The sequence below is a fragment of the Bos indicus x Bos taurus genome, chromosome 23, assembly GCF_003369695.1.
Source record: "Bos indicus x Bos taurus breed Angus x Brahman F1 hybrid chromosome 23, Bos_hybrid_MaternalHap_v2.0, whole genome shotgun sequence".
NCBI classification, from domain to species: Eukaryota; Metazoa; Chordata; class Mammalia; order Artiodactyla; family Bovidae; genus Bos; species Bos indicus x Bos taurus.
The window spans coordinates 8,660,192-8,682,605 of NC_040098.1; the positions used below are offsets into that span (position 1 = coordinate 8,660,192).

General features: G+C 57.6%; 2 protein-coding genes across 17 annotated transcripts in view; both read left to right on the forward strand.

Moving 5' to 3' along the window:
• Window positions 1-18,379, forward strand: part of SYNGAP1 (synaptic Ras GTPase activating protein 1) — a 31,243-nt gene extending 12,864 nt beyond the window's left edge. For 7 of the 16 annotated variants that reach the window (XM_027525121.1, XM_027525118.1, XM_027525124.1 and 4 more), the window contains 16 exons: window positions 93-184; window positions 584-705; window positions 2,429-2,582; window positions 2,803-2,901; window positions 4,261-4,887; window positions 5,022-5,166; window positions 5,381-5,525; window positions 7,009-7,245; window positions 7,369-7,570; window positions 7,751-7,929; window positions 8,470-8,511; window positions 8,819-9,896; window positions 10,242-10,415; window positions 11,518-11,729; window positions 12,799-12,892; window positions 16,486-18,379. In XM_027525121.1, coding sequence (XP_027380922.1) covers window positions 93-184; window positions 584-705; window positions 2,429-2,582; window positions 2,803-2,901; window positions 4,261-4,887; window positions 5,022-5,166; window positions 5,381-5,525; window positions 7,009-7,245; window positions 7,369-7,570; window positions 7,751-7,929; window positions 8,470-8,511; window positions 8,819-9,896; window positions 10,242-10,415; window positions 11,518-11,729; window positions 12,799-12,892; window positions 16,486-16,632 — 3,749 coding nt within the window. In that variant the 3' untranslated portion in view covers window positions 16,633-18,379. Of the gene's footprint in view, window positions 1-92; window positions 185-583; window positions 706-2,428; window positions 2,583-2,802; window positions 2,902-4,260; window positions 4,888-5,021; window positions 5,167-5,380; window positions 5,526-7,008; window positions 7,246-7,368; window positions 7,571-7,750; window positions 7,930-8,469; window positions 8,512-8,818; window positions 9,897-10,241; window positions 10,416-11,517; window positions 11,730-12,785; window positions 12,893-13,748; window positions 13,829-16,485 lie in introns of those variants that run through there. The other 9 variants (XM_027525119.1, XM_027525120.1, XM_027525128.1 and 6 more) reach the window with 9 other exon arrangements.
• Window positions 18,380-19,150: 771 nt separating this feature from the next.
• On the forward strand, window positions 19,151-22,172 carry ZBTB9 (zinc finger and BTB domain containing 9). The gene is made up of 2 exons (XM_027525163.1): window positions 19,151-19,413; window positions 19,670-22,172. Exon 2 carries the CDS (start codon window positions 19,676-19,678, stop codon window positions 21,059-21,061), a length of 1,386 nt encoding a protein of 461 aa, XP_027380964.1. The 5' UTR covers window positions 19,151-19,413; window positions 19,670-19,675; the 3' UTR covers window positions 21,062-22,172.
• Window positions 22,173-22,414: the final 242 nt, after the last annotated feature.

Sequence of the window (22,414 nt, forward strand, 5' to 3'; positions counted from 1 at the left end):
AGAGGGAGGGGGCTGATATGCTGGGGCCAGGGTGGACCCGGGGCTCCAGTGACCCCCTCCCACGTCCCTGCTGGCCCTCTCCTCCCCTCCAGAATACCACTTGGGTCGCTCGAGGAGGAAGAGTGTCCCAGGGGGGAAGCAGTACAGCATGGAGGCCGCCCCCGCCGCACCCTTCCGGCCCTCGGTGAGTGAAGGCCCTGCCAGATGTGGCTCAGCTGGTCCCCTCCCCGCCAGTCCCAGCTGGAGCCCCTGGACTGTGAGAAAGGGGGCAGGAGAGAGAATCTGTGCGTGTGTCCCCCCACCTCTTTGGTTCCCCCCTTCCTGGCTCTGCCCCCCCTGCTTCTCAGACCAGCCCTCCCACCTTCTCTAGGCTGGTGTGTGTGTGTGTTTGTGTGTGCACTCGCACCCGTGGGAGCAAAGGAAGACAAACTGGTAGCAGGGCTCCTGTGCCCTTTTTCTCACCCTGGAGACTTCCCTTTCCCCCAATCCCGCCTTCATCCAGGGGCTCTTTACCAGCTGAGCAGTGAGCAGGTGGAACTGACCCTACCCCAGCCCACCCCTATCCCCATTTCCCCCCACCCAGCAAGGCTTCCTGAGCCGGAGGCTAAAAAGCTCCATCAAACGCACGAAGTCACAACCCAAACTTGACCGGACCAGCAGCTTCCGCCAGATCCTGCCTCGCTTCCGAAGTGCTGACCATGACCGGTATGGGGTCTGAAGTGGGCTGGACCAGGGTGGGATGATTTGGATGCAGAGTAGGGGGCTCTGGAGTGCCCACTGCCCATTCTGTGGGGGCTATCAGAGTGCAGAGCTTGATGGCCTCAGATTGACTGAGAGGTGTTATGGGGCAGAAGCCAGAATGGAGGGGCAGCAGGAGGTGGGGAGTGGGGGCGGGGAACGGGAGCGGCCAAAAGGGGATGAAGGTGAAGCCAAGGAGGGGCTCTCCTGGCTGGGGAAGGATGGTCTCCAGGCTGGGATGGACGGAGCTGCACAGGACAGAGATGGAGTGACAGCCCGGGAGAGGACAGGGAAGGGGTGGTGGGCTGGGAGGGACTGGGGGATCTGGGTGGAGGGTCCCAGGGAAGGGGGGGCGGGGTGGGGCGGGGCGGCACGTGCATGTGGAGCGTGTGGAGGAGGGCAGGCAGCACAGGTGTGCAGGTCCACAGCCCGGGGAGTGGGGGGGGCGGGGGGGGGGGAGGCTGGAGGGTTCATCACGGACTGAGCCTGAGGAGGAAGGCCGCAGACAGGCCAGAGGGCACCGTCGCCAGGGCTGGGCTGGAAGGAAACGTCGTTTGCTCCTGGGCTCCTGGGGTCTGCTTCTTGGGGTCCCTCTTTGGGATCCCCCCTCACCCGGTTCCTCCCAGGGGAGAAACCTGTCCTTCCTTCCCCCCGTCTGGCCGCCCCCGAGGCAGGGCAGGTAGGGAGTTGGGCTAGGTGAGTCACACCTTCCCCTCCCCCTCCGTGTCCCCGGAGCTGGATTTGGGGCCGGCAGGGGGTGAGGGCCTGGTATTCCTGGCCGCGGGGGCGGGGGGCCGGGGGAGCGTCGCGCTGACGGCAATGGAGCCCAAGATGACGGGGCTGCTATAAATAGCTCCACGGAGGCTCCCACACCCGAGCTCCCCCTCCCTTCCCCACTGCTCTCTACTCCTCAGCCCCTTGCTGGCTCCCAGAGCTTGGGTCCTGTGACTCCGGCCTCCACTCCCCTCAGCGCGTGGGCCTCTGCTCTCCTGAGGGGTGCTCCCAAGTTCCCCCCTGCTTGCCCTCTGTGCCCTCAGCCCGCGCTGTAGGGCCCCTGCTCACCTTCTGCCGCCCTGTCTCCACTCTTCCCTTTCCCTCTTCGTCTTCTCCTTTCCCCATCTCTTCCTCCCTAGTCCTCGTTTTCAGACCCATGCTCCTGCTCTCAGTTTTCTGCCCACAGCCTTCTCGCGTTTCTTACTATTTTCCCTCATTCGTTCCCTCAGTTTTGCTAAAATGTGTTCTCTTACCTCATTCATTCTTGGATTTATTAAGTGGTTTTTAGGTCATACCTATGTGGCAGGCCCAGACCAACATCTTCGTACTTGTAACGTTGACTCCCAAGAATCAAGACTCCCATAGCTGTGGGGTTTTTTAGGGGGGTGATCACCTAGAAGTCCCATCTAGAACTGTCCAAAGCCCACCTGTTTACTTTTTTCATTTCTGGCTTGAGATACTTCTGGGTGTCCCCAGTATTCAGAACCCCTTAGGTGGTGGACTGAGGGGAGGGGCTTTGTCTCACACCCCTTGTGTCCTTCCCTGTACGGGCTGGGTTTCTGTGTCTGTGGGAAGTGGGTGTAGGAGCGCTTTCCCCAGGTCTCTGTCCCTCCTAGAGCCTGCTTGGTGATGCAGCCGTCTGGGTTTGTAAGCAGGCTGGGCCCTGATCCCCCCTCCTGGACCCCCACCCTGCCAGGGCCCGGCTGATGCAGAGCTTTAAGGAGTCGCACTCTCACGAGTCCCTGCTGAGTCCTAGTAGCGCGGCCGAGGCCTTGGAGCTCAACTTGGATGAAGACTCCATTATCAAGCCAGTGCACAGCTCCATTCTGGGCCAGGAGTTCTGTTTTGAGGTACTGGCTGTGTGGGGCTGGGGCAGGCCCAAGGGTCGGGGTCCAGGAGGGAGAGGCAGAGAGGCCTGGAGAAGGTGGCAGAGGTGGGATGTCAGGCAAACAGAAGCCTCTGGGGCTGGGAGGAAGGTGGAATGGGCCGGGAGGAAGAGATGGTGGGGTGATCCCAGCCCTGGGAGTCCTCTCTCTTCTAGAGCCCCTCTGACCCTGCACCCCTCTTCAGGTAACAACATCATCAGGAACAAAATGCTTTGCCTGTCGTTCTGCCGCTGAAAGGGACAAATGGATCGAGAACCTGCAGCGGGCAGTGAAGCCCAACAAGGTACTGCGTGTCTGGGGCTCCAGATGGCATGGGCAGGGTGATGTCCAGGGGGCCGGGGTCCTTGGCGAGAGGGGAGGGGGGCAGGTGGAGGAGTAGAAGGAGACCCCCCGTTTCTTTTTGTTTTCTTCTGCCTTATGATGTTTCCTTTCCATAGAAGTCATAGATAGAGAGCTGACAGGGCTCTGGAATTTCCTCCAGTGCATCTTCCCTGCAAGCAGGGATGTCCCCCTAATACCCTGACAGGTGGGCGCTCAGCCCCGCTTGCAGTGTTTCTGTAGCACACACAGATTGGTCACATAGCTGAATCTCGAAACCATGGTTTCTTCTCTGTACAACTGGTAGGAGTGGGGTTGAAGTAGAATATCTCTAAAGTTCCTCTGGCTCAAAAATTCTGTGAGTCTGTGTTCTTCCCAGGAGAAACGCTCCCAGTTCCGTCTGCTGTTCTCTGTGTCCCAGCTTCCAGTGAGCTCCTCTCTGGAAACCCTTGTTTGTCAATGTCCTCCTTAAAACCTAGACCCAAGATGCTGCAATCTTCCCTGCTGCAGAGTCCAGATACCAGGCTCTTTTCACACTGAAACCTCACTGGTCATTGTCAGCCTCCAGGCCCTTTTTGCATTAACTGTAGATTCTCACCTTTTGCATTTATGCCTTTTTTTTTTTCAATTAACTTCTGATTGTCTTTGAAAGACTCCTCAGTTCTCCTGTTCAAATCCCACCTTAATATTTTGGGTTTATTATTATAACTTAAAATCTTTTCCCAATACGAATTCTATCAACTGATGTATGAGCTCAGTCTATATCTATTTGCTCTGGCTGCTATAACAAACTCCCACTAACTAGGCTACTTCAAATAACAGAAATTTATTCTCTGGTAGTCAGGAGACCAGAAGTCAAAAATTAAGGTGTCGGCAAGGCCTTGCTCCTCTGGAAGCTCTAGGAAGAATCCTCCCCTTCCCCTTCATACTGTCTGGGGATTGCCAGCAGTCTCCAGCATCCCTTAACTTATAGCTCCATCTGCAGAATTTTTACTTCCATCTTCACTGGGTCTTCTCCTTTCCATGTGTATCTGGTCTCAAAATTTCCCTCTCCACATAGACCCCAGTCATGGGATTTAGGGTCCATCCTAATCCAGTATTGACCACATGTCAATGTGATTTTATCTGCAAGGACCATATTTCCAAAACAGGTCACATTCCCAGGTTCCGAGTAGACCGAATTTGAGGGAGACAAAGTCCAGTTCCATACACACCTTCTCAACTCTGTGATTGCTGGTCTCAGAGACTGGGTTTTTGACTGTCTCTCCTCTTTTGGTGTCTCTGGCTCTCTGGCCCTTCCCCTTCACCCACCCTACCCTGCCAGGACAACAGCCGCCGGGTAGACAACGTATTGAAGCTGTGGATCATAGAGGCCCGGGAGCTGCCTCCCAAGAAGCGGTACTACTGTGAGCTCTGCCTGGATGACATGCTGTATGCACGCACCACCTCTAAGCCCCGCTCAGCCTCAGGGGACACCGTTTTCTGGGGTGAGCACTTCGAGTTCAACAACCTGCCAGCCGTCCGGGCCCTGCGGCTGCACCTATACCGTGACTCGGACAAAAAGCGCAAGAAGGACAAGGCAGGCTATGTCGGCCTGGTGACTGTGCCTGTGGCCACCCTGGCCGGGCGCCACTTCACAGAGCAGTGGTACCCTGTGACCCTGCCGACGGGCAGCGGGGGCTCTGGGGGTATGGGGGGCTCGGGTGGGGGAGGGGGCTCTGGGGGTGGCTCAGGGGGCAAGGGCAAAGGAGGTTGCCCAGCGGTGCGGCTGAAAGCGCGTTACCAGACGATGAGCATCCTGCCCATGGAGCTGTATAAGGAGTTCGCTGAGTACGTCACCAACCATTATCGGATGCTCTGTGCGGTATTGGAGCCCGCCCTGAACGTCAAGGGCAAGGAGGAGGTCGCCAGTGCTCTGGTTCACATCCTGCAGAGTACAGGCAAGGCCAAGGTGAGTGCTGGGCCCTCAGGACAAGGTGACCTGGGCATGGGCGCTCGCTTGTGGGGACAGTAAGGGGAGGGCATGTGTGTCTTCATGAGCTTGGGTTGAACAGAGGCTGACCCCTGGCTCTTCCTGGACTCCAGGACTTCCTTTCAGACATGGCCATGTCCGAGGTGGACCGGTTCATGGAACGAGAACACCTCATATTCCGCGAGAACACGCTCGCCACTAAAGCCATAGAAGAGTACATGAGACTGATTGGTCAGAAATACCTCAAGGATGCCATCGGTACGGCCCTCCTGCAGGCCTTCTCCCCAAACCTACAGACACCCGGTCCAGCCCCAAACACAGCTCCTCCAGACCCCAAGTCCACCTTGCCTCAGCTCGGTGCTTCCAGACCCAGAGTCCCCAGCCTCCAGCCTGATTCTGAGAATCCCCAAACCCCAGTTGTCTCTGCCCTTTGAAAGTGTGACTGACCCCCACTGTGCCTCCAACCCCGCAGGGGAATTCATCCGTGCTCTGTATGAATCTGAGGAGAACTGTGAGGTGGACCCCATCAAGTGCACGGCATCCAGTTTGGCTGAGCACCAGGCCAACCTGCGGATGTGCTGTGAGTTGGCCCTGTGCAAGGTGGTCAACTCCCATTGGTGAGACTGGGAACTCTGGGTTGGGGGGCCAGGGTTGGGGGAGTCGTGTGTTCATCTGTTCATCCATCTGTCCATCTTCAAAGAGACCCAAGAACCAGTTGTGGGCAGAGTGCTGTGCTCAGTGGTATAGAGCAGACAGAGAGCTGCGAGGCTTGGCCTCTGCCCTCAGAGGCCCTGCACCAGAGGGGGCGGGATATCAGAGATGCAGAAAGCCAAGGGGCAGTGTAGTATGTGTTAAGTTCCAAGAAGGGGACCCTCCATCCCGCCTCCACACATAAGGTCAGAGAAGGCAGAGCTTGGAGATGAGCAGAGACAGCTTCATGGGAGAGGTGCTCCTGGGATGGGCTTAGAAGATTGGGCCAGGTTCTGACCTATAGAACATGGTGGGTTGAGAAGCTGCCTCCGGAGAAGGCTGTGGAGCAGACCTATGCGTGAGGGCGAGAGGTCCTGGGGCAGCAGGCAGAAGTGGTTTAGTGGAGCGTGTGGCTCACTTCAGTGGGGAATGGAGGGCCACGTGGTGGGACGGGGTGAGGAAAGTTAGCGTGTGAAGGCCTCACTGCCCAGTAAGGGAGCCTGAGTTCTCAGTAGGTCAGGGGACGCCTGTGACGGTGTGCAATATCGTGACCGTGAAGGTTAGGCCTTCAGTAGAAATGGGCGCAGAGGCGGTTGGATAGGGAGATGAAGTCCAGGCTAGTTGGGGGCTGTTGTTACTGTGTCAGGCATGGAAATCAGATCCTGAGTCAGGATCTGGCAGGAAAAGTAGAAAGGGGCCGCTGTAAGGACCCTCTGCAGAGAGGATCACCGGGTGTCCTCAGCTAATTGGAAAGGAAGGGCTGTGTCTGGGGGGGTCCTGAGGCCGTGAGGCTGGTGGCTGGGCGACCAGTGGCCTAACTGACAGAACCAGGGAGTCAAGAGGGGGAACTCATTGGAGGTTGGAGGTGTGGGAGCAACGCTCAGCTCTACTCTCCATGGTTCGAAGTTTAAGGTGTCAATGGGACATTGCAGAGGAGGGCCTGGGAGTGGGGGGGTTTGAACTCTGAGCTGTTCCAGGGATTGGGGCCATGCCTGGGGTGCCTCCATCCCCATTTCCCTGGAATCCAGAAGAGTTGGGGGGTCCGAGCTCCCTGTACCTCAAGTGACCCTCCATCTCTCTCCCATCTCTGTCTCTCCCGGTGTCTTCTTCTCTTCTCCTGCTCTCCTCGTCTCTCTGGCACACGCGCTGTCTCCCCGTGTGTCCCTGTCCCCCGCCTCCCCCTCCGGCCCGCTTTCCGCTGTCTGTCCCCGCCGCAGCCCTTTTCCTCCTCAGCCCCCATCCTCCCCCCACGCCCTCCCTCATGCCCTGTCACTCTCACCTCTGCCTCTGCACCCTCGCCTCCTAACACCCCCCTCAGCATGTTCCCTGGAAGCTGAGGGTCTCTGGGGCTCAGTCCCGGTCTCTCTCTCTCTCTCTCTTTCTCTCTGTCTCCCCGCCCCTCCCCGCCAGCGTGTTCCCGAGGGAGCTGAAGGAGGTGTTTGCGTCCTGGCGACTGCGCTGTGCAGAGCGGGGCCGAGAGGACATTGCGGACCGGCTGATCAGCGCCTCGCTCTTCCTGCGCTTCCTCTGCCCGGCCATCATGTCGCCCAGCCTCTTCGGGCTCATGCAGGAGTACCCAGATGAGCAAACTTCGAGAACCCTCACGCTCATCGCCAAGGTCATCCAGAACCTGGCCAACTTTTCCAAGTGAGGGAAGCCTCAGGCCGGGGGTCGGGTGGGGCTGGCAGGAAGGGTCTCCTGAGTCCCTAGAGTCAGGCGTGGGTTGGGGCCTTCTGGGTGTGACCTGTACCTTCTGGATACTTTGGCCAGGTTTACCTCAAAGGAGGACTTTCTGGGCTTCATGAACGAGTTTCTGGAGCTGGAGTGGGGTTCCATGCAGCAGTTCCTGTACGAGATCTCCAACCTGGACACGCTGACTAACAGCAGTAGCTTTGAGGGTTATATCGACCTGGGCCGAGAGCTCTCCACGCTGCACGCCCTGCTGTGGGAGGTGCTGCCCCAGCTCAGCAAGGTCAGCATGGGCCCCTTGGCGGATCCTTAGGTCTCCAGAGGCTCCTGTGGCCCAGAGACCATCCCCTGAGCAGATTCTGCTGCCTGTCTGATCCCGGACACGTCACAGCCACTTCCTGGGCTCAGACACCTTTCCCTTTCTGAACTCTGAGGCCCCCAGGTAACAGCCTCCCTCTTCCAGGAAGCCCTCCTGAAGCTGGGCCCGCTACCCCGGCTCCTCAATGACATCAGCACGGCTCTGAGGAACCCCAACATCCAGAGGCAGCCGAGCCGGCAGAGCGAGCGGCCCCGGCCTCAGCCCATGGTGCTGCGGGGCCCTTCGGCCGAGATGCAGGGCTACATGATGCGGGACCTCAACAGGTGAGCCCCGGGAGCCCCCGGCTGTGCCCTAAGAGCCCACACGTCTGTCCTGGATACACTCCTGGGTCCGTGTGCCTCTGTCAAGGACTTGAAAGAAAGGAAAGAGAAGCGTTTTCTTAGAGAAAACCGTAAGGAGACAGGTCCAGTGGTTAGGTTGAGAGCCTGTTTAAGTCAGAGGAAGCAAGCAGCACAGAGCATCCCCTGCCGAAAGCATCCCTCCAGCTCCACGTGCTAGGAGCCTGGGGGCCTTCAGCCTGCCTGGGCCTGCCCCGGGTCGGGGCTCAGCCAGGACACTGGGACCAGCCACCTGGTGTCAGGACGTGCAGATGGCTCTGTCCTAGTCTCCTCCGGGACCCCGCAGACCCTGCCCGCTCTGGCCCTGCCTCGCAGGGCCTCCCCTGCGCCGCCGGGCACTGCCCGCCCTGCCCCTCCTCTCCATGACACCATTCCCATCCGCCACCCCGCCCACCTCCACGCGTCCGACCTCCGCCCCCTCTCTCCTTCTCTGCCTGTGCTCGCCCCTCTTGCATCTTTCTCCAGCTCCATCGACCTTCAGTCCTTCATGGCTCGAGGCCTCAACAGGTGAGGGGCTCTGCGCTCCCCCGCCCTCTTCTCTCTGCTGTCTGCCGCCTGCTCCCAGCCTTCTCCATCCCTCATCTCCCCAGCGTCTGCCCAGACCCGGCCTCATCCCTCCTCCTGCTGCCCCATCTGCCCCTGCTGCCGGAGGCCCGTCCCACCCTGTTCCTCTCGCACCTCTGCCCCCTGCCCGCCGCCCTCTCTTCCTGCCCTGTGGCCCCCTCTTCACCCCAGGCCTTCACTGACCACAGAGGCTCACCTGCCGGTGGCCCGCTCTGACCTCCCACTCGTGTGCTCCCTTCCCTTCCCACAGCTCTATGGACATGGCTCGCCTCCCCTCCCCAACCAAGGAGAAGCCCCCGCCACCACCGCCTGGTGGGGGGAAAGACCTGTTCTATGTCAGTCGCCCACCCCTGGCCCGGTCCTCCCCCGCCTACTGCACGAGCAGCTCGGACATCACAGAGCCGGAGCAGAAGATGCTGAGTGTCAACAAGAGTGTCTCCATGCTGGACCTGCAGGGCGACGGGCCCGGCGGCCGCCTCAACAGCAGCAGCGTGTCCAACCTGGCAGCTGTTGGGGACCTGCTGCACTCGAGCCAGGCCTCCCTGACCGCGGCTTTGGGGCTGCGGCCTGCGCCTGCTGGCCGCCTCTCCCAGGGGAGCGGCTCGTCCATCACCGCGGCCGGCATGCGCCTCAGCCAGATGGGCATCACCACAGACGGTGTCCCTGCCCAGCAACTGCGCATCCCCCTCTCCTTCCAGAATCCTCTCTTCCACATGGCCGCTGATGGGCCAGGCCCCCCAGGGGGCCACGCAGGGGGCGGCGGCCACGCCCCACCCTCCTCCCACCACCACCACCACCACCACCACCACCACCGAGGCGGAGAGCCCCCAGGGGACACCTTTGCCCCGTTCCACGGCTACAGCAAGAGCGAGGACCTCTCCTCAGGGGTCCCTAAGCCCCCTGCCGCTTCCATCCTTCACAGCCACAGCTACAGTGATGAGTTTGGACCCTCTGGCACTGACTTCACCCGTCGGCAGCTCTCACTCCAGGACAACCTGCAGCACATGCTGTCCCCTCCCCAGATCACCATTGGTCCCCAGAGGCCTGTCCCCTCAGGGCCTGCAGGCGGGAGCGGTGGTGGGGGCAGTGGTGGGGGCGGCGGGGGCCAGCCGCCCCCGTTGCAGAGGGGCAAGTCTCAGCAGTTGACAGTCAGCGCTGCCCAGAAACCTCGGCCGTCCAGTGGGAACCTGCTGCAGTCGCCAGAGCCGAGTTATGGCCCTGCCCGCCCACGGCAGCAGAGCCTCAGCAAGGAGGGCAGCATCGGGGGCGGCGGGGGCAGCGGTGGTGGTGGCGGCGGCGGGGGGCTCAAGCCCTCCATCACCAAGCAGGTAGGACGGGCGGGAGGGCTGGCAGGGCAGTGAGCGGGAGGGGAGGAGGAGGAGATGGGTCGAGGGGAGCACAACATTCTGTGGTCTGAAGTCACAGTTTTCTCACCTCCTTTCGTTCATTAAGCAAAGTGCACAGAGGGCCTGCTTTGCTCCATGTGCTGTTCTGGGCACTGTGTGCTTGTCAGTTAACAGACAGGCCTCCCTGCCCTCTTGGGGCTCCCAGGGCAGATGTGATGAGAACAGCATTCATGAGGGGATCAGTCGGGGGACTCCCATTTCCTTGGGCCGTGCTCCCTGCCTTTCAAAGCGCCCACCTCCTTCCGCCTTCCCTCTCCCCTGCCCCAGCACTCCCAGACGCCGTCCACGCTGAACCCCACGATGCCGGCCTCCGAGCGGACGGTGGCCTGGGTCTCCAACATGCCTCACCTGTCGGCTGACATTGAGAGTGCCCACATCGAGCGGGAAGAGTACAAACTCAAGGAGTATTCCAAGTCTATGGACGAGAGCCGACTGGACAGGGTACGGGGGGCCCTCCCCACCCTGAGCCCTGTCATTACCCACAGGGCAGGCTTCTAGTCCCTTCCAAGGGCAACACCTGGGGCCAAGTAGTTATGAGAAGAAAGGACAAAGACCCGATCCCTTCTGAGAAGCCCTCATTCTTTCAGGGGATGCAAGATACAATCAGTCCATTGAAAAGCCCTGTTCAGCTCTGTTTTGTGGGTTCCACACATGGTAGATTGTCGGGGGAAGCATGCTCTGTATTAGACCGCCTCTGTGTTCCTCCCCAGGGAGAGCATAAGCCCTGGGTTCTGTGACTTCTCAGGAGGGGAGTCACTGCAGTAGCAGTGGGAGCTGAGCCACTGGGCGAGGGCAGGGCAGTTACACCACGAGCCATGCACGGCTTCCCCCATCACTGTCCCACAGGCTCCGGTGACGGGTAGCCATCAGAGGTCTCGTGCAGGAAAGTGGCGCACGTGGGGAAGACTGTCCAGACTCTCAGCTGCCGGTGGCCCCAAGCAAAAGTTAGCCGAAGCTCTGGCCTTTACTCGCTTAGCAGAAAGCTGCTTGGGAGCCATTGCTTCAAGGACCCTGAAGAAGAGGGTGACTGCAGGGTTAGATTGTACATACAGGATACATGATTCCAACCTGGGGAGCAGAGAGGGTTTTGGGGAGAAGTAGTCTGAGCAAAGAAAAACGTTGGGATTGATGTAGATAGACTTGCGCTAAGAGAATATCTCTAGGCCTATTATAAACTATTTCCAGCACCATTTAACAAACCAAGGGCAAAGTGCCTTCCGCCTGTGTCCGTGAGTCTGTCTAGGCTTCGGTGTTGGTTTTCCTGTGTCCAGGTGCACGCGTGAGGGCATGTGTATACCTCTAGGATGGGGGAGTCCACGGTCTTGTTACGTCTTGACAGAGCCTCAGCCCCATGTGAGGACTTTCTTAAAAGTGTGTGTGTGAGAGAGAGGTAGGGGGGCAGATCAAGAGCCAGGGAACAGCTGGAGGAGACTGGTGAGGATCCCTCACCACACGGTGCTGTGCTTAGCAGGCAGGGTAGAGGCTGGGTGCACGGTCAGGCCCAGCCCCCCTCACAGTGCGGGGTCGTGTGCCCGGCGGGCAGGTGAAGGAGTATGAGGAGGAGATCCACTCGCTGAAGGAGCGGCTGCACATGTCCAACCGGAAGCTGGAGGAGTATGAGCGGAGATTGCTGTCCCAGGAAGAGCAGACCAGCAAAATCCTGATGCAGTATCAGGCCCGGCTGGAGCAGAGCGAGAAGAGGCTACGGCAGCAGCAGGTGGAGAAGGACTCCCAGATCAAGAGTATCATCGGCAGGTGAGGAGCGGCCCGGGGAGGGCTGGTAAGGAAAAGCCTGAGGCTGAAGAGGGTCAGCGAACCCCGCCTCCAGTCCCACCCACTCCCCCAGCTCAGGACACCTGGAGGAAAGCCCAGGGCCCTCCTAGGGATGCCACCTCCTCCACCATTTACCAGATCAAGAGAAATCTCATGCTTAGTGCATTAAATGTCCCTTTACTAAACGTTGCTCTCTCTCCTAGTAGAGTAATGTCTGAAGCCCTTAGAAATGTACCTCTTACTGTCCAGCCATCTCTGTGTGTCTGGACTGGCCTAGGCTGGGACTCCCCACTGGTTATTCTCAAGCCAGCCTATGATGCTCACCCCAAATCTAAGCAGAGGTCCCTTAGCCACAGTGGCCCCTGACCTTCCCATCCTGGAGAGGTGTTCCATCCTGGAGTGAACGATGCTCGCTCTCCCTTGCGCTCTGCCAAGCCCTGAGCTCCAGAGGAAGTGTCTCAACAAGGGGTCAGTTAGCTTGAGAGCTGGGTAGGACCCCACACCCCACTCCAACCAGGGCCAGTTCCATTGCCATCTATTCTCAGTGTATTTTTCAGGAAGATTAATTAGAAAAGCTTGACTTGAAACTTTTTTGCAAACCACTACTGTGATATCCTTTATGAGAAATCACCTTGAGAACCTTCTTTGAAGGTAGAGAGAAGCTGGGAATGATGATTGTAGAGACCCTCTTGGGCCAAGGGTGTCCAGGGGCTGCTCTGGAGACAGTCTCGGTTCCGTGAGGTGGCGTAGGGGATGGAGGAGCCAGATCTTCAGCTGCAGTGTCTGCGGAAGGGCCTGCTCATGGATAGAGTGCTGAGTGCTGTGTGCCTGGTCGGGGGGGGGGGGGTGCTCCCAGGGCACAGAGGTCCTCCTTAGCAGAGAGATGCAAGCATTCCAGAAAGCGGGTCGGAGGAATGGAGGGATTCTAAGTGCAGGGGAGAAAAGTGCCAAAGCTTCTCGAGAGAGTGGCAGGGCCCCCAGGGTCGGGATCTCCCTGGGCAGGCTCCCCGCCTGTGCCCGCCACTAACCCCACTGAAGCCCGTCCCTTCAGGCTGATGCTGGTGGAGGAGGAGCTGCGCCGGGACCACCCCACCATGGCTGAGCCGCTGCCCGAACCCAAGAAGAGGCTGCTCGACGCTCAGGTGGAAATTACAATGTCATTTATCTTCTCCGTGTCCCATCCCCATCCATCCCACTGTCCTTCGTGCGGTCACTGCGCCAGCCACCCCGGGCCCATTGCCGCCGTCTCTCCTGTCGTCCTCCGTTCATCCAGCGGCTGCTCCCGGCCGTCCCCGCGACCCCATCTTCATCCCGTCGTCTGTGCCTTCGTCACTCCCGGCAGTGTCAGCCCCCACCCTGCCCTGTGCCTCCCCACCCTGCCTCCCCTACTCAGCCGCATTTCAGGACCTCCAGCCAGAACCTCAGCCTCTCTGCCCCCAGACCTGAGTCCTGGCCCCAGCCCCTTCTGGGCTGGCCCCCGAAAAAGTCAGGGGGCACAGTCTCCCCACGCCTCTCAGGCCAGGGGGCCGGAAGCGGTGCTTCACCAGCGCAGAGCCCCAGGCGCTAGGGGTGCTTGTGTCCTGGGCTCCAGCCGGTGCCCTGGGCGTGCTCGTCACCACTGCTTCCTGGGCCCCTCAGTTCTCCTTGTCTTTGACAGCTCGCTAGGCCTCTTCCCAGCTTCTGGGATCTTGAAGCCCACCCCCCGGCCCCACACTCTGAGCCCTCCCCTCCTGCCTGTGTTTAAAGCCCAGCCCGCCTTCTTCGGCCCTGCACCCCCTCTGGTCCTCATACCTGCCCAACTGCCCCAGCTCCCGCCATCCGCCCTCTCTCCCCGCAGCCAGCTTTTAGGACTTCCCTCCCGTCCTCTAACCCCTTGTTTCCCTCCCCCCAGTTCGGCTCACTTGCCCACCCGTGCTTCTCTCTCCTCTGCTCTGACCTCCAGGCTCCCCCCTAGAACCACCAAGGCTCCTGACCCCTTGACCCCACTCTCTCCCCCTGCAGCTCCTCATCAGGTAATTCTCCTGGTTCCGCTTTGACCACGGGCGGAGGACACAGGGGGAGGTGACTCCGGACCACTACAGGTTGGTCGTGAAGCCCACTCCCTCTGACTCTCCAGAGCCCCTCCCCGGTTCACGGCTGCTCCCCACACCTGAGGACCTCCCCAGATGCGACCCTCCGGACACCTGCACAGACCCATCTTCCCAGGCACTGCCCCAGAGCACTTCCCTGCCGCCTCCTAGAACTGTTCAGGGATCCCTGCCCCCTACCAAGCACTTTACCCTAGATGCCTGCACACCCCTAGATCACAGTGCCTCCCCACACCTCCCCCGACCCTGCCTCCTCCTCTAACCTCTCCAGTGTATGTCTGTCACCCCCCATTTCACCAAAGCGTTCTTGGGGGTTGGGACGTTGGGGTAGGGTTTGTTAAGGAGGGGTGGTGATGCTGGGTTGGGGGGGCGCTGGCTAAAGGGGCTGTGAGGCTGCAGCAGGTAGCCTGGGGTTTCCTCTTCCTTCTCCCTTCCTCTGGTTCTGTGGAGAGCTCTCCTTCCTTCCACCCCTCACCTGTTTCTCTTTTTCCTTCCCTACATCTGTGAGGTAGACAGCATCTGGGGCTCCTATTCGGCCCTGCTGGGTGGGAGTTAAGATTGTGTAGTTAATGCAGGGAGACTTGGGGGGCTTGGAAAGGGTGCCATTCGGATGTCAAGACAGTAAGGGTGAGTGGAGCAAGGAGAAGGATCAAGAAAGGAGACCCTGATAGATGTTAGGATGTGGACCTGCCCACGTGGTGTGGGAGTTGGCAGTGGCAGGAGATGTCTTCCTAGATAAAATCATGGGCTGGGAGCCGTGCTGATTTCAGGCAGAGATGCTAGGTTGGCTGCTGATGCCATCCACTCCCCGTCTCTTGCTCCGCAGTGGCCTTGCTGGACACAGAACCCTACCTGAAAAGCCAGTAAATGGGAACTGTCAACCAGCGACATCACTTCTGAGAGGCTTTATTTTCTGCAGGATGGATCTGCAGTGGGCAGTGGCTCCTCACTCTGTAATTTTAACTCTCTGCCTGCCCAGTCTCTCTGTCAAAGTAGTTAGTGAGCTGAAAACAGATGCTGCCAGGCACCAGGGGCCCTCACCATTTAAAGGACTCCTGTGGCGAATTCTTTTGTAAAATGAATAATGGCACCCTAATTTATCTCCTTTCTAAATTTGGGTCCCTGAGGGTGTAGGGGGCATGCAGACAAGCAGAGGGAAGGGAGTCTGAGGTTTCCTTCCCCTGCTCTCCCGCCACACTCAGGATGCCCTACTGCACGTGACTTCCTCTCTCGCTGACTCCTGGAAAGTGTGGGAGATACTCCGTAGCTAAGAGGGCAGCTTTGCTTAAATCTTGGGTTTGGGTGACCTTCTGAGAGGTGAAGAAGACTAATCCGGGAGCTTCTGCCTGGAATGTTGTTAACGTCTTTAGCGATTCGGTCAGACACAGCTCGGTTGCTAGGCTTCAGTGCTGTATATCCCAGGAAATAACTTGGACACTTTTTATAAACCCCCTTCAGGTTTTGGTCCCTCTGCAACTCAACCATTAACATAAAAATTAATTTTATGTCTGTATTTTTAAAAGCCAAATGAGCGACCTGAAGCATAGAATACATGGTGTTCTCCGCTCCCAGCAGAGGAACAGAAGCCAGAGCTGAGGGGAGGAGACAGGAGTTGGTCCAGGAAGGGTAGGAAGCGGTAGAATAGGACCAGGGGTGGGAGTCCCGCTCACCCTGTAACTGGGAGCCCAGGGTGAGGGAACGAAAGGAATGTGGGGGTGGAGAGGAACGAAGTCCTTCTGCTTCCTGGGGACGCAGAGCTTGGGGCATGCTGCGTCTCTGCAGGAGCTCCTGGTCCTTCCTTTCTGACATCAGCATGAGAGAGAGGCAGCCCTCCCACAGTATTTTTCCCTTCCCACATTACTTCCCTGAATCCTGTTCCTTCACCCCAGTACAGTTAAACCTCTCTAATTTAGAATGTTGTATTTGAGGAGATGGCCACTCTGAATAAGTGACAAAACTGAATGACAGTATCTGTTTAATGAAATGCATGTCTTCAGAATATATACAGTAAGTAGAACTCCATGAACGAGGCTTTTCCACTCGAGGCCCTCAGGGAGCATGTGTTAATGAATGGATAGGATTGAAAAGCCTATTTTCTGATATAGATTAAATATTCCCTCCCACAGACATGTTTCTACTATTAATTTGCTTAGCACACTCTTTCTTCACAGATAAAGGAAAACTCAAGCCAGTTTTTGTTCAAATTATGAAAAAATTCCAGTCCATGGGGGTTTGGATTAATGAGGTTTTGCTGTACTGCCTTTCCTTGTTCCCTCTGCACTAAGTTCCCACCTCAGGTTGGTGGTGGCCTGGGAGGGGGCCCTGGGCAGTGGAAGGTGCCAGGGTTAGCTTGGGGGTGAGATAGGAAACTGACCTCTTTTGAAATGGGTTCCTGGTGTGACTCCTGGGGTTGAAGGCCCCAGTTAGGAGTCGGGGTGAGAGTCTCTTCTCCCTGATTCCAGATGATGTACCTTCTCCTGCAGGTGAGAACAAACGAGGAGGATGTGGGTGGGAGGGGTCTCCTTGGGGAAGGGGGTGGGACAGTTGGTGGAGGGGGCCGGCTCTGGGGGAGGCCACTGCTTGGGGGCTGGCAGCCAGGCCCCCGCGAAGCGTCTCAATAAGTCCGCGCTCTCCTCTTTGGTATCTTGCAGGAGAGGCAGCTTCCCCCCTTGGGTCCAACAAACCCGCGTGTGACGCTGGCCCCACCTTGGAACGGCCTGGCCCCCCCAGCCCCACCTCCCCCACCCCGGCTGCAGATCACTGAGAACGGCGAGTTCCGAAACACCGCAGACCACTAGCCCACCCAGCATCTCAGACCTCCTCCTCCCTCCCTGTGCACCCCACCCTGGAACGGCACCAACCACCAGGACTGGACGTCGCCGAGGGACAGCGGGATCGCCTCCTTGAACGCCTCCTTGCGGGGCACCAGTCCCCCACCCCCACTGCACCATTTCTGGGAGGGAGAGCGGGGACCCTCAGCTGCCCCCTTTTCCTTCCTGCTGGGGTGCTGTCCCCTGTGACCCCAAGGACCCTTGCCCCAGGACACAGACCCCTTCACTCCGGGGTGCTATCCCCATCCTCTGCCTCATCGTTCCCCTGAGCACTGGGGGACAGACCCTCACCCCCACCCTGGGGGTGCGGCACCTCCAAACTTTCAACTTCAGGGTGATTTTTTAGCAGTAACCAGAGCTGACAATCTAACTCCCCTCCACCGCCCCATTTTGGCCTCCCCTGTCCCCCTTGTTACGGGGAGGGGACCCCAGGTGAGGGGGTCCTATTACCCCTTGATTTCTCAGGAGCGTCTGGGGGGGCTCAGCACGCACAAACTCCTTCTCCTCCTACCACTCTCAAATACTCTCCCTCCCCACCCAGAACCCAGATGGGGTGGAGGGGCCACCGGGGCAGGGAGGGGGCGGCAAAGGGGGAATGGGACTTGTCTCCCTTTCTTCCCATACCTGATCTGCTCTTGGCTGGTCCCAGAGCGGGGTGAGGGGGCTCAGGCCCCCCCCTCCCCCAGTGTGTTGGGTGGGGTGGAACTGAGGTTCAGGGGAGGGATTAGGGTTTAGGAGGGGGGTGTATGTTGGGGAGGACAGACTAGCTGATCTGCCCTACCCTGACACACACAGCCCCCCTGCCCCCCACCCTTGGTCTCTACTCCCAGGGGGAGGGGGGAACTTACTCTAGGAAAAGCCATGTCTCTCTCCCCCAGGGAAGGGGGACCTGTGTTGGAGGAGGGGTGTTGGGGGCCCCCTTCCATGACTCTGTCCCCTGGGGGAGGTAGGACAGGGCTGGGCTTCCCTCTCATCCTCCCCCCCCCAATCTCCCTCCACATCTCTCCCTCCCGCCAGCTCCACAATTTTTCGGTGTTTCTCTGTACATAGCTCTCTGGCGGGATAGGGGAGGTAGGATGGATGGGGTTTGGGGTGGGTCGGTCATAGGAGGAGAGAAGGCCCTCCTTGGCACCCCCTCTTCCCTGACTGCTGTCCTCTACCCAGCCTTGCCCCCTCATCCCTTCTTGCGTTTGGTATTGAGACTTCTCGGACTCCACCCTTCTTTCTTTTGTATGGACAGTTCCCCTTCAGTCCCATCCCCCTACACACAGACACCCAGCCGGGGCCAAATTTATACTTATATAAAAGTTGTAAATATGTGAAATTTTATCCCTGTGCCCTTCCTTGCTTTCCCAACCTCAGACCCTACCCCTGGACCCCCTTTCCTCTTCTGTTCTTTGGCTGTTGTAATTATCTGGGATTTGTACTGTACATATCCGGGGTGTGTGTGTGTGGGCTGGGGGCAACCCCTCTGTACAGCGCTTCCTGGCCCCCTCCCCACCACGATTCTCTCTCCCCTCATAAGGGTAGGGAGATGTTCTTCCTACCTGTTTTATTTTGTTTTCTCGTTCTCCCTCCCCACCCCACCCCACCCCCAGCCTACTCTCTTCCCCCACCACTGCCCCTTTTCTTCCACTCCCAGCCCCATTTCCTTTTTTTCTGGAGTGTGTGGTGAAACAAAAATCATGTTTAATAAACGGAGATTGTTCTTTTATCGCGGTGCTGACTTTCCTAGTCTCGGACCTCCGGGAGGATCAGCATGGTGACAGGAACTGCTTTCTGAGAGGAAGCTGACAGCTTGGGAGAAATTCTGTATCCTTGTGTGCCGCCATAGTCTTGGCCCTAGAATATCGCTCTCCCAACCAGCACTGTAGAGTAGGGGTTTTGCACAGGCCAAATTTCCCCCATGTGTCTCACCACTGCGCCACTTAACCCCAAGAATAAAGAGGTTAAGGAACAGCAGCAGTATCTGATAAAACACAAGTGTACATCTACATGTCCCTTAAAAATAATTACCTAGAAGTGAAGATTATTTCATTGTTGGTTAAAGTGCTCCCGTACGGAACGGAGGAAAGAACTTGGTGCCTCAGCCTTGTGGAGTCGGCCTCTGGGCCAGCACTTGCCGTCTCGGCTTTCCCTGAGGAAAGGATGGGAACTCCTACCTCGCGGGTGGCAGGTCGGGGGAGGGGGCGTGGGATAGAAGGAGATGCGAACAATACCTAGCCCATATGCTAGGTGCCCTCTTAATCTCAGCACCTATCGGGGGCAGGCGTTGCATTTAATCACTGGCATGGCTCATTGGTCGCGCCCTCGGTACCGGCTGCGCCTTCTCATCCCTTCTGTGGCCTGGGCCCGGTCTACTGCCTCCCGCCCGCACCGCCTTCTAGCTGGCGTGACCAATCGACGTGAGGCTTGTAGGCCGGCGCCTTCCTATTGGCTGCCTCCCTGGCCCCGCCCAACTCCCCGGGGCCCACTTCCGGCGGGGAGGAGGTGGCTTCCGGCAGAGGCGGCGCGGTTGCTGCAGAGCCGCTCTGGACGCAGGACCGCGTGTGTATCCGTGGGGGCGTGGCGGCAGGAAGGGCCAAGTGGCTGGCGCTTGCGGTCCCCGGGTGCCTGCCAGGGAGTTGGACTCTGCGGGCACGTGAGTTGGGAAGCAGAACGGCGGGAAGAAGCCGACCGGGCCGGCGGGATCCGGCTCACGGCTGAAGGACCTCCTCCTCGCCACAGGCCCTGCAAGTTCAAGCCCCGGTTGGTGTTTTGTTGTGGTTTGTTTTAGGTTTTCTCGGCGGGGGAGTGTGTGGGACTGTTCTGCCCGAACCACCGGCGACCGAAAAGTTCCCACACGTTGGGGTGCAGCGGAGGCGGACGTTGCTTGGGGAGATACGATTTTCCTTATCCAGAGCTTCTGTGACCCCCTCTTTCCTCCACAGCCCTCGTCGCGCAGGGGCTCTCCCCGCCCCCTCACCTCTTGTACCCGACCCTCTGGGGTCTTTTTCTTCCTCAGGAGGCCATGGATACCTCGACGCCTTTGCCTCCCGTAGCCCCCTCCCCAGCCTGCAACCCAGCCCCACGGACGATCCAGATCGAGTTCCCTCAGCACAGCTCTTTGCTGCTGGAGGCCCTGAACCGCCACAGGCTGGAGGGAAAGTTCTGTGACGTCTCTCTCCTGGTGCAGGGCCGCGAACTGAGGGCCCACAAAGCAGTGTTGGCCGCCGCTTCTCCTTACTTCCACGACAAACTACTTCTGGGGGATGCACCGCGTCTCACCCTACCCAACGTTATCGAAGCCGATGCCTTCGAGGGGCTGCTCCAGCTCATTTATTCGGGGCACCTCCGTCTGCCCCTGGATGCTCTCCCTGCGCACCTTCTTGTGGCCAGTGGCCTGCAGATGTGGCAAGTGGTAGATCAGTGCTCAGAGATCCTTAGAGAACTGGAAAACACCGGTGGTGGGATTTCATCCCGAGGAGCGACCCCTTTCCACACACTTCTTTCCACCACAGGAGGCTGGTGCATCCGCTCTTCCCCTTTCCAGACCCCGGCACAGTCTTCTCCTTCTACCCAGAGCCCGATTGGAGGGGAGGGGAGTGAACTGGGAGATGTGTTACAGCTTCAGGTTGAAGAGGAAGAGGAGGAAGATGAGGAGGACCAAGGGTCAGCAGCACCCTCTCAGACTCCTCAGCCTCAGAGAGAATCAGGGAGTTTTCCTCGCCCTCCTGTATCCCACCCCCTGCCCACATCCACTACTCCTTGCAGGCTTCCAGAGGGTGAGAGTGCCCCACCTGAGCCTCCCGCTCCTCATACTGCATTGCCCCCCAAAGTCTTCTACATCAAGCAGGAACCCTTTGAGTCCAAGGAGGAGATAGCAGGAGGCGGAAGTCAGTCTGTAGGAGCAAAGGAGGAGACCAAAGTGTTTCCAGCAGGGAACACTGAAGAGAATGGAGAACTAGGGTTCCTACTGCCCTCAGGAGCAGGGACAACATCTGGAGGAGGTGGTCCATCCTGGAAACCAGTGGATCTTCATGGGAATGAAATCCTATCAGGGGGTGGGGGACCTGGAGGAGCAGGGCAGGCTGTGCATGGGCCTGTGAAGCTAGGTGGCGCACCCCCTGCAGATGGAAAACGCTTTGGTTGTTTGTGTGGGAAGCGCTTTGCAGTGAAGCCAAAGCGCGACCGACACATCATGCTGACCTTCAGCCTTCGACCCTTTGGCTGTGGCATCTGCAACAAGCGTTTCAAGCTGAAGCACCATCTGACAGAGCATATGAAGACGCATGCTGGAGCCCTACATGCCTGTCCTCACTGTGGTCGCCGGTTCAGAGTCCATGCTTGTTTCCTTCGCCATAGGGACCTCTGCAAGGGTCAGGGCTGGGCCACTGCTCATTGGACTTACAAGTGATTGCTGAGGCCATATGCTAACTTTCAGGACAAGGGAGCCACTGCTGCTGCTGGATACTTATTACCCCTCACTACCACAGTACCCTGATCCTGTATCTTGATGTTGGTGTTGGTGGTTTTTCTTGGCTATACCTCGTAGCATGCCACCAGGGATTGAACTGCACCCCAGCAGTGGACAGTGCAGAGTCCTAACCACAGGACTAGCAGCAACGTCCCATATCTTGTTAATTATTCCACAAGGATAGATATATTACGGATCTCTTCTTGGGTGTGGGCCTCAACCTGACATATTTGCAAGTTTTTGCTAACTGTCCTACGGGAACTGGTTTACAGGCTGTAGATATACTGATCAGTTGCCTGTAATAGATCTTTTCGTACAGGAAACTGGATTAAATTTCCAATTAGAAGGTATTTGATGAGAGAGGAGTTAGAGCAAGAAAAATTATGATAAATGTTTAATTCAGTCTCTATGAGAAGTTAAGGGAGCTGGTCTCCATCTAGAGATGTGTTTGATTCAGAGTTCTAGTAATCCAGAGACTAAGCTCTAAGCTTTACTTTTCTCTCATCATTGCTGAAATTTTACGAGTAAAGGTCATCTTATATACTTTTTTTTTGTTATGATTTTCTGGAAACCCTTCAGTCTATAAATTACTTTCTCACCAGTAGGTACTTTTTCAACACCTTTATTTTGTATGTTGTAGTTGAGCACTTTAACAAATTGAGAATTCCATGAGTCACTTAGAACCCTCTTTAATAGAGGTATTCCCTCCACAGTCTGTGCCTCTTGTCTACCTTTGACCACCACTCATCACTCACATTGATCACAGGGACTGAAATGTGATCAGTGAACTCAGGAGATGGCCGCTGACCTAATACACTCTCAGGGTAGTGCCACTGCTCTGAACAAGAGGCCGAGGTTAGAGGGACTCAGGGCTGAGGTGGCACATGCTGAAAACTAGAGAAATAACTGCACAGTGGGACCATACCTCCTCCCTGTCCATCCTCACCCACATTACAGCCCCTTGGTCCACACATAGAAGGGTAGATGTTGGAATGGGGAGATTGTCGTAGTTCTCTTTATTTCTTCAAATAAACTTTGCCATGAAATCTAAGCTAACTGTGAACTGAATTGAGTCATTTATATGGGAGAGAACATGTGAAAACAGTTGCAAAGACCTGGATGTATTCCTTATGCAGCTGGGTTATGTCAGTGGGAAGAATCAGATAGTTTCACACTGATGCAGAGAACACAATCCTGAACATTGGTGGGCCAGATTCTCAGTCCTCACCTGCCTTTTTTTTTTTTTTTTTTTGAGGTGTGGGGTGTTACGTACCTTCTAACTGATTCTTTGGT